This window comes from Sus scrofa, chromosome 1, assembly GCF_000003025.6.
Source record: "Sus scrofa isolate TJ Tabasco breed Duroc chromosome 1, Sscrofa11.1, whole genome shotgun sequence".
Lineage (NCBI taxonomy): Eukaryota > Metazoa > Chordata > Mammalia > Artiodactyla > Suidae > Sus > Sus scrofa.
The window spans coordinates 19,877,011-19,896,378 of NC_010443.5; the positions used below are offsets into that span (position 1 = coordinate 19,877,011).

The window sequence follows — 19,368 nt, forward strand, 5'->3', positions numbered from 1 at the left end:
CAATTAGAAATTGTATTGTCTCTTAGAGACAACAAGCTGAAATAGGATGCATATAAAGGGCACTTTAGCTGTCTGATTAAGCAGAATCTATTGATCTGTGTGTTTCCAACAAGCCTGGTATTTTGTCTTCGTATCCCATGTAATGGTTCAGCACAATTTACTTTACAACTCCAAATCTCTATCCTTCAATCCAGTGCTTGTTTTCAGGATTTATCTTGAGTTATCTACCTCCTAGGTTCAGAACATCTTGCTTAAAAAGTCAGGGATTATTTTTTATTGATTTATTATATATTGAATATGGACTCTGACTTCTAGTATTTTTAGAGAAAGAATTCATTATGTTATCAAAAATTTGAAAATATCTGATATAAAATATCTGGTGTTATTTGTATGTGAGTGAGTGCGTTTGTATTTCAAGGGCTTATTTTCATTAGAAACTTAACATGGGAAACATATATGTTAAGGTACCAACTTTGAGCCTGTTTACTTTTGATTTGTTTTGAGTTTCCTGAGAGTTCCTGGTTAGTTTAAACACATTTGAAGACCAAGGCTGAATGATATAATAACACCTTTTCTAGCAACACGATACGATCTACATATTGAGTCTGGTTTGGGATTCTCATTTCTTATTTTGTAGGCTCAAATGTCCTGATTTACCCTTTGTATATCTCTATGAGCTATTCTTTGGTGTTTATGCAAATCTTGCATGCTAGCCACTTTCCTTTGGCATTTATCTGCTAGATAACAACTGCGTGCTACCCACTCAAAAAGTACAATATTCAAGAGAACTCTGGGGGAACATTTGGAGTTTAGCTTGCTTGTCATGAATACTCATTTTAATATGTAACCAATCCAGTCAAGATTTTGCCAGTAAAAGTACAATGATGTTTAAAAAGTTATAGTTTGGAGTTCTCGTTGTGGCTCAGCGGTAATGAACCCAGCTAGTATCCATGAGGATGCCGGCTCAACCCCTGGCTTCACTCAGTGGGTTAAGGATCCAGCGTTGCTGTGAGCTGTGGTGTAGGGGCAGATGTGGCTCGGATCCCGAGTTGCTGTGGCTGTGGCTGTGGTGTAGGCCGGCTGCTGCAGCTCTGATTCAACTCCTAGCCTGGAAACTTCTATATGCCGTGGGTTAAGCCCTCTAAAGACAAAAAAAAGGTTATATTTCTTGGTTATAGAACTGACATGTCCACTTCCTTCTTTTCCAGCTGAGTGTATATAAGCACGCTCAGTGAAACCCCAAAGTTTAAGTATGGCAGCCCAACAGTGCTACTTACTAGGCATCCCATAGGTGACAGCAGGAGCCTTTGAGGAATAATGGAAGGAGGGATGGAACATTTAGAGAGCGGAAGCTTCCTACTCTCACTAAACAGCCAGAGAGAAGGGCCAACGACCCAGGGGGTGTAAAGTTTCCATTCCTGCAAAGACTACCTACTCAGCTGACAGTGTCCTGGTCAAGCATAGCTCTGGCACTCTTGCCATGTCCCTGCTGGCATCTGGGCTCAGTCCACTGGGCCCGATAGGGTATCTGAGCATTCTTTGGGGCCAGAAATAAGGTTAAAAAGACCTTTGCATCCTGTGCCTCTTTCCTCGTTAAGTCTTTCCTGGGTTTCTGATTTTTTTATTTTAAATTTTATCCTTTTCTTTTTTCCATAATAATTATCAATAATCCACAAGGAAATTTCTAATAACCCATTATTCTTAGAACCTGAGCAGAAATAAAAAAATTAGTTTATTCTTTCCTGGAGGATTTAAGCTTTAGAAAGATGATGCGTGATCTTGTAAGATATTTTCATTGAGGATGGGTAATACCCACACTGGAGGATTAGTCAGTTGGCTTCTTATATTAACATCCACAATGATAAAAACAGCCCAAAGGGGGAAAAAAAAGCTGGATTTCATATTTAAAAAATAGGATAGCCTAGACTCTGCGGCATTCAAATAAAGAATATACAGAACAGTGAAAAATTATATGAACAGTCTTTTCAATACAAAATAAACTTCTAAAATAAGTAAATTATAATAACTAGAGATAAACTCCACTTGCATTTATTGTGTATCTGCTAGTGTCAATCCTATTCAAATACCCTACTTATTTGTATTTACTCCTTACAGAATTTCTGTGAACTAGTTTAGACCCATTTTAAGAATGTAAACACCAGAGATGATAAATAAATTGGTTTAAGATCAGACAATTATTACCAAGTGCTTTAAAAAATATTGTGTTAAAACTGTATTTGAACCCAGTTTTTCTAGCTTGTGTTTAGTGCCCTTTCCATTATACCACACTAAATATGTTATCCTGCTGTTCAGTGATCCAGTATCAGACCTTTGGTTCACTTCCTAGATCTCTTGTCTTATTTCTGTTCCACACTCCTTTTCTTCCTATAAAAATAAACAGTTCTATTCCACTTTTATTCTCCTAAATGAAGGCTTAACCTCCACTCTATGGACATTTTGGAGAAAACCATTCTTTGTTGTGGGGAGCTGTCCTGTGCATTGCAGGATGCTCAGCAACAACTCTAGTCTCAATTTACTAGATATCACTAGCATGACCCAGTCTGACAATCAAAAATGTTTCCATAATCACTATCAAATATCCTCTAAGAAATGAAATTGTTCCCAATTGCAAATGACTGGTGTAAACTCAGAATGAAAGTAGCTAGATAAAAATGTAGTCCCTTTGCTCTGTTTCTTTCCTGCATGTTGGAGACTGCAACGGACTTTGTATTGGTCAGAACAAGTCAAGTTATGCTGTGGTAACAAATAATGCCAAAATAGGCTTAACGCAATGAGCCTTTAGCTCTCTGAGCAGCTGTTCTCCCTCAGATGACTTGATAATCCACCTGAGGATAAGGGTTTCTTCAGTCAACACCCAAATGTGTCTTCATGATCTTTTCAGCAGAAAGAGTGAAGAACCATGCATACAGTTTTAAGTGTGTCTCTGGAAGTGACACGTGTCACTTGAGCTCACGAGTTATTGACAAAAGCAAGTCACATGGCCATGTCTATCTTTGAGGCAGAGAGGAGTTTTAGTCCTCCATGCTGAAAAAGGGATACCTGGGAGCACAGGTGAGCATCAGTGATGCCTGCCATGTCATCTAATAACTATTGTCTGAATGCTCCATTATGAGCCTGGAAGGTTCTAGGAAATGCGAATCAAGTGAAGTTTGAAATATTTACCCATTGGTTCTGGAAGGAAAGTACATGTGAAATAATCAGTGAACAAGATTATATGCACTATATGCAACACATTATAATATATGATTAAATTTATATGTTTATTTGGAAAATATTTACATTTTTAAGATATTTCCATTTTATGATTTTAAGTCTTCCAATTACTGAGCACAGTATGTCTTTTGGATTCTGGGTACCACTTCCAATTTGTAGGAGAGGAAATTTTCTCACACATCCAAGCAATTCTCCAGAGACCAGCTTGGTGTCCTGCCGTGCAACTCAGTTCTGACATTATCTACCCACAGATAGCATCAGATTCCACAGGTTAAGTATTCAGTCCCACAAGACCTACCACCCCAACCTGCCTTCAGAAGCCAGTTGCAAGCTCATGTTGTAACCTCTGTGTTTGACTGACCAGCTACAGATTAGAGATTTCCCAGACTCACTCCTTGGACCTGAGTTTGATTAATTTGCTAAAGCAGCTCACAGAACTCAGAGAAACATTTGACTTACTAGATCACCAGTTCACTATAAAAGGACATAACTCAGGAGCAGATGTAAGAGATGCCTAGGGGAAGGCATGGGGAAAAGGGCAGAGGTCCCATGCTCCCTCCCACCCCTCTGATCCTGCTTTCTCAGAACCTCCACATGTTCCCCAATATGGAGGCTCCTCAATCCCTGTTCTTTGGGGTTTTATGGAGACTTCATTTCATAGGCATGGTTAATTAAATCATTGGCCAAAGGTGACTTATTCAACCTCCAGCTCTTCTCCCCTCCCAGGAGGTCAGCAGGTGGGATGAAAGTTCCAACCCTCTAATCACAAGGTTGGTACCCCTAGCAACCAGCCCTCATCCTCAGGTGCATCCAAAAGTTACCTCATTAACAAAAGACACCTTTTTGTCTCTCATCACTTAGGAAATTTCAGTGGTTTTAGGAGTTCTGTACCAGAAATGGGGATGAAGAACAAATGTATATATTTTTATTACAGGCTACAACATCACAGTATTTATTTGTTGCTATTGTTTTCTTAATGCCCTCCAGTAAAATTTTATATTTCTTTCTGGTTAAAGGTATTCCTGTATGTTTTATAAGTTTGTTATTATTTTTGAATGACCTCCCCCCACCCCATACACTACCTGGCTATTAGTGGTACAGAGAAAAGCTGTTTGATTTTTGTGTATTTTCCTTCATCCAGGTATCTTAATATTTTAATACTTTTCTTAGCTTTTATAGTTGAATATATTTTTACACATGGTTATATTTCTCCCTCTCACTTATAACATTAGACGAAACATATAATGTTAAGTACCAATGGAAGTAGTCTTTACTTTGATTTTATTTCAAAGAAAATTGCTGTTTGCTAGTTTCTGTTAGTCTTGTACGATTTGAAATTTTTATAGAGAGTTTTAAACAGGAATAATTGCTAAATTGTAGCATGTTTCCCAAAGTTTATTATATAATTATAGGTTTTGCCTTTAATTTGTTAGTATTTGATATATGTTGATGGGGAGTTCCCATTGTGGCTCAGCAGGTTAAGAACCGGACATAGCGTCTGTGAGGATGAGGATATCTGATTCCTGGCCTCACTTAGTGGGTTAAGGATCCGGCATTGCAACAAGCTGCAGCACAGGGTGCAGATATGGCTTGGATCCTATGTTGCTATAGCTGTGGCATAGTCCTGCAGCTGCAGCTCTGATTCGACCCTTGAACTAGGAACTTCCACATGCTGCAGGGATGGCTGTAAAAGAAAATGAAAAAAAAAAAAAAAAGAAATAAGTAGATGGCTTTCCTAATATTGAACATATACATTCACGGAATAAATATGACTGAGTGGACTTACCTTAATATATTGCTACTTTGATTTTTTAATGCCTATTTCTTGGTGTTCCAGTTAATTGAATTATTTGTTTCCCCCAAAATACCACCACTGGTATTTTCATCTTTCAATAATAATAATATAGATTCTCATATTCCTCTTATAAATTTTTTTGCCTCATCCATGGCATGCAAAGGTTCCTGGGCCAGGGCTGAAACCCACACCACAGTGGCAACCTGAGCCACAGCAGTGACAACACTGGATCCTTAATCTGCTGAGCCACCAGGGAACTCCAGGGTTCTCGTATTCTCAGTACAGCTCTTCCTGTGCCAGATTCAAAGGTTAATTGCATTTTAATTCTGCATGTTTTATGCATCTCCTCAGGTCTCAAATCCTAACATCGCAATAGTAACAGTTAACTCCATGTCTTCTTATTAGAATTCTACCCAATATCTGGCTGGGCAGCTGCCCTCGCCAAGTGGAACACGTAACCATCAAACTGAAGCATGAACTGGGGATTACAGCTGTAATGAATTTCCAGACGGAATGGGATATTGTACAGAATTCCTCAGGCTGTAACCGCTACCCAGAACCCATGACTCCAGACACTATGATTAGGCTTTATAAGGAAGAAGGCTTGGTCTACATCTGGATGCCAACGCCAGATATGAGCACTGAAGGTGAGCATCCAAGGGAGCTTTCCGGCTCCTTGTTGAATGTGTTTCAGACAAGCCCTTGCTATTTTTTTGTCTGTCCGTTTATCTGCCTACCTACCTACCTTTCTATCTATAATTGAATGACCTACATGTGAATGATAGATATGGAATAAATATATAAATAAATAAATAAATATATATATTTCTTTTGACCCCTTGGCTAGGATTCCGAATCCTTCAATTTATTTATTTATTAAACATATATTTATTGTGTATCTCTAGGCTAGCGTGTGGGAATACAGCAGTGATGAGCAGGCACACTCCTGACTTCATGGAGCTTATAGTCCTGTAGGGAAGACACGCATTGACCAAATGACTACAAAAGAAATTCAAAACTGTGATGAGTATTTTGGTTAGAAAGCTACATAGACATTGCTCTGAGAGCATGCACAAGCAAACCAGACTTAGGAAGAAGGGCTAGGGAAGGTTTGCTTATGTACATTTGAGCTGAGATCTCAAAGGTGGGTTGGGCCACGGTGAGGAGAGAAAGAAGCTCCCAGGCAGAGGGAGCAACTTGGGAAGAATCCCCATTGCAGGAGAGCACAGAATGTTATAGAAATTGCAAGAAACCTGACATGGCTGCAGGTCTGGGGATGAGGGAGCAGAGTCCTGCATGACTTAGGACACGATAAAAACTTTGGACTCTATCCTAAAGCAGTGAGAAGCAGTTGAAAGGGTGCAAGGCTCAGAGATGCCAAGATAACCATTTTTTTTTCCTTCCAAAATTGCCCTTTAATCTCAGTGTAGGGAATGTGGGGGTGAGCCTGAAGTAGATCTGGGGACCACAGTCAGGTTACTGAGGTAGTTAAGGTGAGAGATCAGGAGAAATAACACAGCTCGGGGTAGGATGGCGACAGTGATGCTTCACTTATTGCACAAATACTAAGTGTGTCTTCGTGTGCAGGGAATTAGGGTGTGACATGGGTGCTGCTGGGGAAACAGACAAATAAGGCACAATTTTGATCTAATGGTAAGAGGCAGTAAGACATGTTCAAAACTAATTATAGTACAAAGAATAATGTGAGGAGAAGAATGAGTCATGTGTGCTAAGAGGGAGGGTTATGGTGTGGGCAGAGCACTTTCTATAGAGGAGCGAGCCCAGGAAGGCTATGTGAGCGGTCTGGTATTTGAAGTGGACATGGCAGGTCACAGTAGAGGGAGGAAGGACATGCCAGGTGGGAGAAACAACATAGGCCAAGGCATGGAAGCATGATGTTTGAGAGGAATGATCTGTATTTCAGCCTAGTTGTAGAATAGGGTCCCTGTAGAAAGGAATGGAACCTGAAGCCGAGAGGACAAGTTACGCTAATAATATCAAACAGAAGTCAGCAGGGGGCAGCAGAGAGCTATGGTATGGCGCAGGCTGAGGGAGCCCGGGGGAACTGCTATTCTGGGGGAAAGAAGGAAGACAGTGATGTCAGGCGAGGAAATGTGTCTATCATTAGCCCTCTTCCCCCCAAAGTACATTAGGTATCAAATACTCTTTTCAGAAGTTTCATGCATTAACTCATTTAATTCTTTTAACAAGCATCCATGCAGATGTTGTAGTTATCTCCATTTTGCCGAAGAACGAGGTACAAAAAGGTAAGCTGGCTGAGGTCCTATAGCAGAGACACAGCCTGGTTTCAACACAGGCGGTCAGGCTCAGAATGTTGCTCTCGACACTATATGATGAAGCTCCTCTACTGCTCACGCAGACTCTTCCCTCACTCTCTGCAGGCCACTACCCACACTTTCAATCTGTCATGTTCATCTTCAGCTGGAATTTGACAAAGCCATGAGTGTCCAGGGGGCCACCTTATCTCCCCAGAGTCAACAGTCCAAGACGTGGTTGGTGGCAGGAGACTCAGAGAATCACAGGTTGCCTGAGTCACAGGACCGTGGCTGCCTGGGCTCTTTGAGAATCTCAGGTGGTCTTCCTGGCTGGGCTGGGCCCTTCTTTGTGTCTGTCTGAACTGAGGTGTCACTGGGATGAAGTATCATTTTTCTTCTTAAAGGAGGAGATAGTTTGGTTACTCGTCTTGGTAATTAATGCTCATCCAGAGGAACTTGATTTAGTTGCAAGATCTCTGTCTTTTTTCAAGGAAGGAAAAAAAAACAAAACAAAAAAAACCCTTTTATTTGCATAGAAGAGTGCTGGTGGAATCTAGGTCATATTTGCCCTGTCCAGTTTGTTTCTCTGGTTTCAAAAGAGAAGATTGTTAGGGTAGTGTGCCAGCAGCTTCCAGAGAATGTTTTGATTTTTACTTCTTTGATCCTGATCTTATAGCATTGTTATCCCCTTGGAGTATGATATGAGAGGAGGCTCAGAGAAGTTACTTATGGCCTGATCCACCCCCTGCACTGATCACCCCCCAAAACCCTGCTGAAAAATAGGCAGTTTACTTGATAGTTTGGGAAGATGAAGAAATCTGAGGGAAAATTCTATCGCCAAAGACCCACTGTAATTGTAGTCAGACCTTTTTTTGAGGGGTGGGGGTGGCTCATAGAGTCACCAGTCACCAGAACCCAGTCCTACAATGAAGTATCTTCTACACTGAGGCAGTCTGGGAATATGAAGTGGCAGCAAAATGAAAGCTCCCACTTGAAAAAGGCCCAACTCCAAGACCAAGGAAAGGTTTCTTTGGTTCAGCATAGCCTGGGGGAGCAGTCAAAGGGCTAACAACTGCCTCCTAGTCACAGAGGCATTTTTGACCAATAAATCAATCTGTGTGGCCCACAGTATTAGCACAATGAACACAGAGATTAATTCAGCTGAATATTTTTAATACTCTAGGGGAAAATCCATCTGGAAGTGTTTTGAGCCACAGCATACTGCTGTCAGATAAAGTCTGAGGAAAGAAGACAGTTTGTTAGGCCTGACTGTCACCATGGTTGTCACAGACCTGTTACAACCAATCGTGCCATCGATCCTTCCTCTTGTTCTTTTTGTCATATGCAGAGGGGTTGGGGTTTTTTGAGACTTTTTTCTTTTTTTAAAAAAAATCGTGGTTTGTATCTTTCACCTGAGAAACAAAAAGCTCCCCAATATAGCCCTCACCTGAAAACATTAAATCTGTTCATTGAAAGTCAGTTTTGGTCCAGGTAGGAAGTTCTCAGATTAGGTTTTGGCTTCCATTATTTCAGTGCTATTGATAACAAATGGTCCATCCTTGCCTCCCAAAAAGGTAATATGCTGTCCTGAGTCCGCGGCCACCCTTTGTTGTCACAGCCTGCCTTCTTTCTCTGACTCAACACGCTAAATTCAGTGTTGCCATGAAGCAAAGACATTGGCCTTGGAGCCTTATCACTGTCTGAGCTGCTGTGTGATATGGGCAGGCTCGTTCCTGCATCTAGAAAAAGGAGAGTAATAATTTCTGCCTTATAGGATTATAACAAGAGAATAAGATAATTGATAGGAAGGTGCCTTGCAAATCCCAAGGTCAGGACTATATTATTAGTCCAAGTCCTTCAGTTTCTGCCAAAGGGTGTTATAATGTGGACCTTATCTATAATAAGGAAAAGAAGATATGCTCAAATAAAATAGTAATACATTCAGCTATGAATCTGCCTCTGGATTAAGAAAGGTGTGTGTGTGTGTGGTGTGTGAGAGAGAGAGAGAGAGAGAGAGAAAGAAAGAGAGAGGGAGAGAGAGGGAGGCTGAACATTATGCTGGGAATGATTTCTCTCAGGGAGAGCTTAGCTCAATCGCAGATATCTTTAGGATCCCCTTATTCCCATTTATTCAGGTCCTAAAGCCTTGGGCTGCCCACCATACCCCTGTCCCACCTCTCACAACCTCTGCTTGCTGGCTCATTGCATCTTTTCATGTAGTTTTTATCATTCCAAGTTGCATTAGCCTGGAGGAGATGTGGACCAGAAGTTAAGATTAGAGGGAACTCAGAGTATCTCAGATCAAATCGGTATTCATGGTTTTGTTTTACTTTGTTTTAATTCATGTACTTAACGAATATTTACTGAGCCTCTATGGAGCGTCAGGCCTGTTTTAAATTTCAAAGTAAGAATCACAGATGGTGCAGTGTTCTGTTGGACCTGCACTTTCAAATTTTAAATTTTTGAAATTTTCAACTTAGTTGCCAACATTTAAAATTTGGAATATTTTACATTAAAAAAGAATCAGTGGTTCTCTCTTGCCTTGAGGTATTATTGTTTTTGGAAAATGGAAACTTTTATTGAATTCAATTCTATCTGGAGCTTAAATATATGAAGCATAGAAATTAGAGGATCTGGCTGACCCTGACTTTGTTGTGTGAGCTCTGATATGGGGACCCTCTTGTGATTTCTTGGTGGGTTATGTATTAGCTCAGGCTCCTTAGAATGGGTTTTCAAGCAGAAGAACATGTGGCTATAGGATAGAGGTGGCCACTCTAGGGTGAGGGCTGAGCCCCGGGATTCTCACACTGGAGTGAGAGCCAGGGCATGAGCAGACAAGGTGGCTGCAAGGACTGGCTGAGAATTCAGACTGACTGCAGGGGAACCAACAAGTGCCACTGACTGGGTAGATTAGGGAAGGACCATGGTACAGAAGTTAAGACCAGTCTTTAGAATCTGGATGGCCGGGTTTGAGTTGCCATTAGGAAATAACCATGGGCAGATTTCAGATATAACTAAGGATAATTATAGTACCAACCTCATAGTTGTTGAGAGGTGGCAGTCATGGAGCTATTGCACGCACAGTTACTTACAACAGTGCTTGGCAGATAGAAAGGGCTCAGTATAGTTAGCTGTCATCAATCAATGTGGGGCCAAAAGAAAACCGTCCAGCCGAGGCCAGGACCAGAGATAGATAGACGTCCTAGATCATCTGCTTCTCTGGTGCTCCTTTTTTGTACTTTCTTCATTCTTTATGCTTTTAAATAATTGTTTGACAGGTCTTAAGTGGGATGGCTGAGGGCTTCTAGGAGAAGACTCCTGGCGGGTGAAGCCTGTGTTTAAACTGAGAGCCTTCTGGAGTTTCCACGTGACATTTACCTTCCAGGATTATGCATCTGAGCTCACTGAACCTTAAGCACCTATTCCTTTTCAACTTCTAAACTGTATACATACCTGTTAAGGAGTCTTTTACGGATAAAAAGGGAAGGGGGAGATACTAGGTCATTTGGCCATTTGGTGCAGACCCTTCCTTGGGTAACCTCTGGCCAGAGAGAAGGTCAGAGAAGGGATCTTGATGGGCCCATAGAGCCGCCCTGGCTGCAGTGGGCTGTGTCCGCCGATACTGCAAAAGCTGAGTATTGACTCTGGGACTCTGACTCTGGCAGCTCCCCCTGCAAATGGCCACTGTGGTCTCCTTGTCTATTGGGCATTTGAAAACCCACATTAAAAAATGTTTATCTCCTGGCAATGCACATGGTAACTGGAGAGGCAGCTTTTACAGGGAACTTGAAAAGCAATACCAGCTGTGGCAGGGGCAGAAGAACCCAAGCTTCCCAGATCCATCACTGGGAGTTCCTTCTCTGCCAATATTATGGAAAGTAAACCTCTAAAACCCTCCAGGGAACAGAAGCTCTGCCCTTGAACGGCTTAACCCTATCAGCAGGGTCACTCAAACCGACCTTGGAGGTTTTGCTCCTCTGATGCCCCAATTCAAAGAGTGGATCAAATACACAGTACTCTTCTGAGACACACAGCGAGATATCTCTCCAGTAGATATGCTCTCTTACACCTTGTTACGTCTCCGGTAATGTTTTACTGCCTCTAGAGCAACGGACTGTATGGCAGGCCCACCTAGCTATAACCTCAGAGCACCCTGCAACCAAACACAATTAAAGTTTAAAGTTCATTTGGACTCAGAAACCCAGCAAGGCTGGGGAGCTGGTATGTCTCCACTTCAGATGCCCTTGGGGACCAGGAAGGGAACTGAAAGTGTAGCAACAGGCACTGGGAAGAGATGGGGCTTCAGGAAATGCAAAGTGTGCTCTGCCTAAAGCATTCCTGTTAAAAACGTCTCTGAAATGCTGTGTGAGGCCTTTAGATCCCTTGTCAGAGGGATTAACAGCCCCAGCAGCAACATTAGAATATTATCTGGCTTCTGTTTGATTTCCTGCTGATCTCACAGTGTGGTGTGCCTGAAGCCAAGACACCCCCCCCTCCCCGCTTCCATGGGAGGCCTTCAGGCCACTGTGGGGCTTCCATAAAGTCTCTCCTAAGGGGCCGATGCCTGATTGCAAGGTGTTGTGCTGGCCCCTTCAGGGCACTTGCATTTTAAAAGAGGACATCTAAGGAGGAAAGTCTAAACTTACTTGAGTGGCTCTTATGGGAGAATTCCAGGTCTCAGTAAAAATCTGCCATGAACTTTGAGAGAGGGCCTTTCCCCTCCTCTGCTAGGAGGCAATGTGAAGGCTGGACAGGTAGCTTCTCTGTGGCCCCTGAGGATCCCCCAGGACTGTGGTGTCCCTAGTGGTTGAGGACAGAGAGCAGCTGAAGAATGTCACAGCACAGTTTTCATCCAGGATTCTGTATAGCTTTCCTCTTTCATTCCTTCTTGAAGTAATATATGCTGACCCGGGAGTTCCTGTTTTGGCTCAGCAGAAAGGAACCTGACTAGTATCCGTAAGGATGCAGGTTTGATTCCTGGCCTTGGCTAGTGGGTTAAGGATCTGGTGTTGCTGTGCGCTGTGGTGTAGTTTGCAGACATGGCTTGGATCCCCCATTGCTGTGGCTGCGATATAGGCTTACAGCTGTAACTTTCACTGGACCCCTAGCCTGGGTTCCATATGCCGCAGGTACAGCCCTAAAAATATATATATATATATTAATAAAAATTTTTATTATATATTTTAAAATGTGTATTTAAAAATTTTTTTTTCCTCCACCCTCCAAAAAAATTCACCAAGCTAATTTTGCTCGGAGAATCTGTGTGCAGCAGAAACTAGGTATCCAGGGATGTGCTGATTTTAGGCAGCCCTCTGTCCCCAGGATGATGGAGAAGGTCTGCATCCAATGGGCCTCAGCGGAGTATTGCGTATCCTGTCTCAGTGTGAAAACGGGAAGACATCTGAGTCATCTACTCATCAAAATAGCAGTCATAGAGCAGCAATACCTATAATCATAACTACCCAATAAAGATGAAATTAAATCAGTTTTCATACACATTCTATAAGGAGGCAACAAGTGAATGATTGGCTGTCCCATGCGTTTCAACTAATAAGTTAGCCATTCCATTGGGCACATGAAAATTAGCGGTGTATTGAATAAGTCATATTCACTCCTTTAACCAATATGTATTAATTGTTTGTTTTGCATTTACCTGGAAGATCCTTTTTTTCTTTAAAAAAATTTTTTAATTAAAGTACAGTAGATTTACAATGTTCTATCAATTGCTGCTGTACAGCACAGTGACCCAGTGATTGATATATATATATACACACACACACACACACACACACACACACACACACATTCTTTTTCTTATCGGAAGATCCATTTGGGTGAAAGGAAATTCAGGTGACAGGACCTGTGAGCTTCTCTTTGAAATCCTTTAAAGTGCTGCCCTATCCGTACAGACCATTTTGATGTAAAATTCCATTCTTCTGACGATGGTTAGGCGATAATGAGCTTACCTTTGAAGGGAAATTTGCACGGATGCAGAGGTGAAAGAACAGCAATATCAAGTGAAGATTCAGAGCTGACCTATTGCTCCGGCGGCTCTTTCCACCTTATTATGAGCAGGTTTTGATACTGTCTCACCGTTTTCTTCAAAACTACAGAGCGAAGCAAGCTCTCACATCCCTGCCTCTCCTCCATTCCGCTGTGATTGTGCGGCGACCCACCCCCACCCCTCCGCCCCGGGGCGCGGGGGTGGTTGTCACTTCTCACTTGTGTGTGCTGTGCTTTCTCAATCCCAGGCCGCGTTCAGATGCTGCCCCAGGCTGTGTGCCTCCTGCACGCGCTGCTGGAGAACGGACACACGGTGTACGTGCACTGCAACGCCGGCGTGGGCCGCTCCACCGCCGCCGTGTGCGGCTGGCTCCAGTACGTGCGCGGCTGGAATCGCAGGAAGGTGCAGTACTTCCTTCTGGCCAAGAGGCCGGCTGTGTACATCGATGAAGACGCCTTGGCCCGGGCAGAGGAAGACTTTTATCAGAAATTTGGGAAGCTTCGTCCTTCCATATGCAGCGTGTAGGTGATGGAACTGGCGCTCCCCCCACCCTACCTCCGGCCTGGGGTGGTGTTAGCAAATGGCCTAGAAACCAAGATTCTTCCTCCACTGGAAAGACTGATCTGCTTCTCCCCTGACCCGCCTTCTTTAGTCGGGAGCTAGCTTTCTGATGTACTTTGGTTGAGCTGTATCTTCTCTGAAATATATTACAAAGGAAGCTGTGACTGACACACGAGAAAAATCCACACGCGGCTGGGCTGTGTAGTGTGGTTCCAGCATCTGACATAACATCCACATGCAGTTCTTTGTTGCACGGTCGCTGCTTTCTTGTGCTGTGAAGTCACGATTGCCCTTGCTTGTTGCATTGTGACCGCGTGGGGAAGAAAAGAGCGGAGCCACACTGTTGATGCCATCACTGCGTGTGTGCATGTACACACACACGCACATACACATACACGCGCAGCTTTTCTGCTGTACTGAAATGGAATTATAAAATGAGGAGCCTGAACTAAGACAAAATAAGAGCCCCATATGACCAAAAGCAATGACTTTCTAGACTTTTTTTTTTTTTTGGATCCTGCTTCCTAGTTGTTATAGTGTGTTCCAAGGCCTTAACTTCCTTCTCTACCCACAACCTCAGTAGAATTTTTGTCTCTATTTGTTTTAACTGAGGCTCTGTGAGCAAAGAGCTTGCCCAAGGTCTCAGGGGTGTTCAGGGAGGAGCTGGAGTTTATAACTAGGATTCAGTGCTTTTTCCACACAACTTATGATTGGCCAGCATACTGTGATGAGTTCAGCATTTCTCAGAGTAAGGTGAATTTTTCTGCAGCAGTTCCTATAGTGAGAAATAAAACAGTGTTCTGATCAGTTGCCATAGAATTCAGGGAGGTATTTATCTGAATTTAAATCATGGAGAGCTGTTCAAGGCCGGAGTGGCCTTGCAGAGTTCACAAGGGGAGCTGTTTTCCCAAAAGATCTCAAAGTGCCAAAGTCTGCAGAAAATGGTCCCACAGTTTAGGAGTGATCCTGATTTAGCTCTCAGTTTAATACAATACACAGTTACTGTGCCTCCAGACTATGCATTTGCTATCCTGGGTTCTATAGATAATGCAAAGATTAATAAGATCTTGCATTTGGGAGTTCCCGTCGTGGCGCAGTGGTTAATGAATCCAGCTGGGAACCATGAGGTTACGGGTTCGATCCCTGGCCTTGCTCAGTGGGTTAAGGATCCGGCGTTGCCGTGAGCTGTGGTGTAGGTTGCAGACGCGGCTCGGATCCCGAGTTGCTGTGGCTCTGGCGTAGGCCGGTGGCTACGGCTCCAATTAGACCCCTAGCGTGGCAATCTCCATATGCCGTGGGAGCGGCCTAAGAAATAACAAAAAGACAAAAAAAAAAAAAAAAAAAAAAAAGATCTTGCATTCAAAAAGGCTCATAGCCTAGAAACAGCCCTGTGTTCGAGTAGACTGCAGAGTTGAACTAGTAATGATATGCCAGTGTGAGGAAGGGGAGGTAACTTATTGGGTGCATTTTATGTGCTAGGTGCTTTACCATCTGATTCATTCAGTCTTCATGGTACCCTCTGAGGGAGTTTTTATCATCTCCATTATATAAATGGGGAAACTCATTTATAAGGCTCGGAGAGATTAAATCAATTGTTCTCTATCACACGGCGAATAAATAGATGAAATAAGATACAAAGCTTGTTTTGTCTGATTCAAAACCCTTACTTTTTCTATTAAACTACAATGCTTATTTATTTTTCTGTTCCTTTTCTTCCATAAATATTTATTGATAGATATGAGAGACTCCGATTTAGGAAGTATGGGGATCAGGATGAAAGGCAAGTTCCAGTGGAGTTCAGAGGAGGAAGAGGCATCTTATAACTGTGGAACTCAGGGGAGATGGCATTTAATTGGGGCAAAGAAGGCTAGAGAGGACACATGTATTCCAGAATTTTACAAAGTTAAATGTATAAGCCAGGATTAAATATTAAGTACAGCTCTCTTGCTAAAAAAAGTAGCCATATTCTGCTGTACGGCATGGTGACCCAGTTGCACATACACGTATACATTCTTTTTTCTCAAATTATCATGCTTCATCATAAGTGACCAGACATAGTTCCCAGTGCTACACAGCAGGATCTCATTGCTAATCCATGTAAATGAGCTATAATGGAAAAAAATAAAAATCATTATGTCAAAAAAAAGTAGCAATAATGACTGTATTCAAGTAACCCATTTATGGTCATAATGTGTTGTGTAAAATTTAATCTTAAAAATGGGATATGTCTAGCTAATTATATAAATGGGTCTGTGTGAATTTCTTTAATGTCTAAGAAATCCAGCTTTGCAATTTCCATTACAGAAAGACTTTTTAGGGTGGATTTTTTTTCTCTTTTTTGCTTTGATGGACAAAATCAGCTGGGGGCTATTACAAGTGTTTTGGAAGAACCTCTTGTCCTCAATGAATGGGATGGCCACTATATTTCAAAATCCCGTGGAATATTGCTAAATAAAAGCACTAAAAATGACCTCTGTGTACAGGATTTTTAAAAATGTTATTAATTTATCTGGAAATCCAGAAGAACAAACTGTTTCCTTATTTGTAAAAGAGGCAGTCAGCTGAGCTAAGTTGTTATTTCCTTATCATTCTCACTTTCTCATTAGCCAATCAAAATTGGCATTTACAGGACAAGAGAAAGTCAGAGGTGAAGGCACCACAAAAAAGTGAGAATGAAAAGCTCAAGGCAGATATGGTGTTAGCTGCTTGTCATTGGCGTTAACAAAACTTTTCCAGTCACAGATTTTTCAAAGAAAATCGTAAGATCTTACTCAGGATAAAGAAATAAAGATAAAGAAAGCTTGCTTTCTTTTAGACTTGAAACATTGTCATTCAATTATTTTGTATGCTAATGTTAGGGAAGTTTTTGAAAAAGGAACCCATTCTTTTGATGAACATTAAGGTGTAGGTGATAACCACCTGGCCTGGCCTGAGAAGTAACAGTGTAAAAAAATGTGGTTAGGACTTTGGAAACTATAAGGAAGTGATGAAAGGAAAATTTTGAGAATGAACTAACTAGGATATGAGAACTTGCCATGCCTGAAAAACTACTGAAGAGCTAAACAGAGAGTCGGTTTGATCAAAAGTTAAAACCGAAAGTATCTTTGGAGATAACCTAGTAATTCCTTTATTTTACAGAGAAGAAAACTAAGACTTGGAGGCCTCAAATGGCTTTCCTGTGGCAGAAAAGCTTTGATTGAGGGGAAGGGGATAAGCTAGGGAGATAGGTCATGAGATAAGGGGCTGTAGGATAGTTCATGGGAGTGAGAGCAGGTAGGATTGCTAGTGGGAAGAATCAGTGAGGAGATTAATGGAAACTGAAGTAAGTGGAAGAAAAATGGCTAAAATAAAAAAAAGCAAAGAGCAGTGAAATTTCTAAAAGAAGAACAAGTAGGTGTTTCCTTTTATAGCAATACTATGGGGGAGGGTGAGAAAGAAGGTGTGAATATAGAAACGGGGTAGAATTAAGGGTATGTTCCCAGGACAGAGGGTCTTGCTGAGTATCCATCTATTTTGGGATAAATCACAGTAGGAAAAAGGACCAGCTCCATGCAATTTGCTGGCCAAATAGAGGGGTGGGATTTGCAGTGGCTTATCACCTGCTGGGAAAAAGAGAAAGTCTGGTAGGAGATGGGACTAGATAAAGAGGGAAGGACTGATGAAGCTCCCTTTCATTGCAACAACAGTGGTACTAATACTAAAGAGAAGAGGAAGAACAACACTAACAAAGTTGTTCTTTCCTTCCCAAAACCATTACTCCAAAGTCTTTCCAATTTGGTTAAGGGAGATATGCTTCCAGAGTCTCAGGTTCAAACCTCACCTCAGAGTCATCCTTTGTCCATTCTTTCTTTCAAACATCACACTTAATCCATCAGGAAAACCTGTCACCTCTCCTGTCAAAATATCTATCGCCTGACTCTGTTTTACCTCCTGCCCCAAACAATCCTAGGTAGAGCCACCATGACCTCTAGACGGGACTTCCAAAATATCCTCCTGGTCTCCCTATATCTCACCTTCCCTTTCCCCCTGCCCCTACCTCTATTAAATCCATTCCCCATACAGTGGCTTAGGTGACTCTCGCCAGATCACATCATTCCCATGTGTACAAACTCCAGTGTCTTGCCATGTCACTCAGAATAGAAGCCAAAGCCCTGTAAGGACCACACAGCCTGGTCCTCTGTTATGTCTCTGACTTTCTTTCTACTGCTTTCTGCCTCATTCTGCTCTTTCTTGCTCTTTGTTTACCCCACGAGGGCCCCTACTTCAGGGCACTTGCGCTTTCTCCTCTCTTGGCTTGGAATTGCCTTTTCCAGGAATGCCCAGGGCTCACTCCCAGCCTCCTCCAGGGAAGCCTATCTAGACCACCTGACTAAAAATTGCCATCCTGAATCCCAGCCCTCCCTCCCCTCATTCTCTGCTTCATTTCTCTTCATGGAACTTATTACTGGCCCGTGTGAAATTTAATCATATAATTTCCTTATTTGTTTTATTTCTGCCTCCTCTCATTATAAATGAAAAATCATAAAAGCTAAAATTTGTAATTTGTTTGGTTTGGTGATGTACTCACTATGTATAATGGAGCTTGGCATGTCATTTAGTGAGTGAAGGTCAAGAAGAGCCAGTGACTGTTGATAAGAGGACATGGCCCACGTACTTTTCTTTAAGTGCTTTACATATATCAGCATATTTAATCTTCCCAGCAAATCTACGAGGAAAATGTTATTATCATCCCTATTTTACAGAAAAGAAAGCTAGAGGCACAGAGAAGATGTGAACAACATATTCTAAGGCCAGCCAGCAGGACCGTTTCACTCCTGGTTTGGTGGAGTTAGCACCTAGTGAACCACCCTCTATGAGTTCTGAACATACCACATGTATAATCGTTTGTAAGGGCATCCATAAAAATGTACCACAGACTGAGCAATTTCAGCAACAACAATCTATTGCTTTACAGTTCTGGAGGCTAGGTTCTGAGATAACGTATCAGCAGGCTTGGTTCCTTCCAAGGACGCTGAGGGAGATTCTGCTTTAGGCCGTTCACCTGGTTTCTGATTTGCTGGCAGTTGTTGGCTTTCCTTGGTTTGTAGAAGCATCACCTGAATCTCTTCATCTACTCATGGCATTCTCCCTCTGTGTATGTCTGTATCCAAACAAATTTCCCCTTGTTATAAGGATAGGAAGTCACATTGGATTAGGGGTCTACCATAGTCCAGTATGATCTCATCTTAACTAGTTACATCTGCAAAGAACTTATTTCTAGGTAAGGTCAGATTCAGATTCTTGAGATACCAGAAGTTAGGACTTCAAAATATGAATTTTGGTGGGGATGAAATTCAAACCATAACACTATAGAAAACAACTATCCGTAAGGTGATGGCAAGTGTAAGATCAGGTAGGTTGGGGAACAGTAGAGATTTGAGAGAAGGATCCAAATAGGCTGAGTTTCCCATCTTCACAAATTTAGCCTGATGTGAGGTCAGACACAGTGTGGCTGAGAC

At 42.1% G+C, this 19,368-nt stretch overlaps 1 protein-coding gene across 2 annotated transcripts in view; it reads left to right on the plus strand.

Annotated features, from left to right (window-relative positions):
• The window catches only part of EPM2A (EPM2A, laforin glucan phosphatase), an 86,988-nt gene extending 70,648 nt beyond the window's left edge, over nucleotides 1–16,340 (plus strand). Inside the window, exons 3-4 of one of the 2 annotated variants that reach the window (XM_001927632.4) lie at nucleotides 5,435–5,676; nucleotides 13,557–16,340. In XM_001927632.4, coding sequence (XP_001927667.1) covers nucleotides 5,435–5,676; nucleotides 13,557–13,834 — 520 coding nt within the window. In that variant the 3' untranslated portion in view covers nucleotides 13,835–16,340. Of the gene's footprint in view, nucleotides 1–5,434; nucleotides 5,677–13,556 lie in introns of those variants that run through there. The other variant, XR_002338321.1, reaches the window with a different exon arrangement.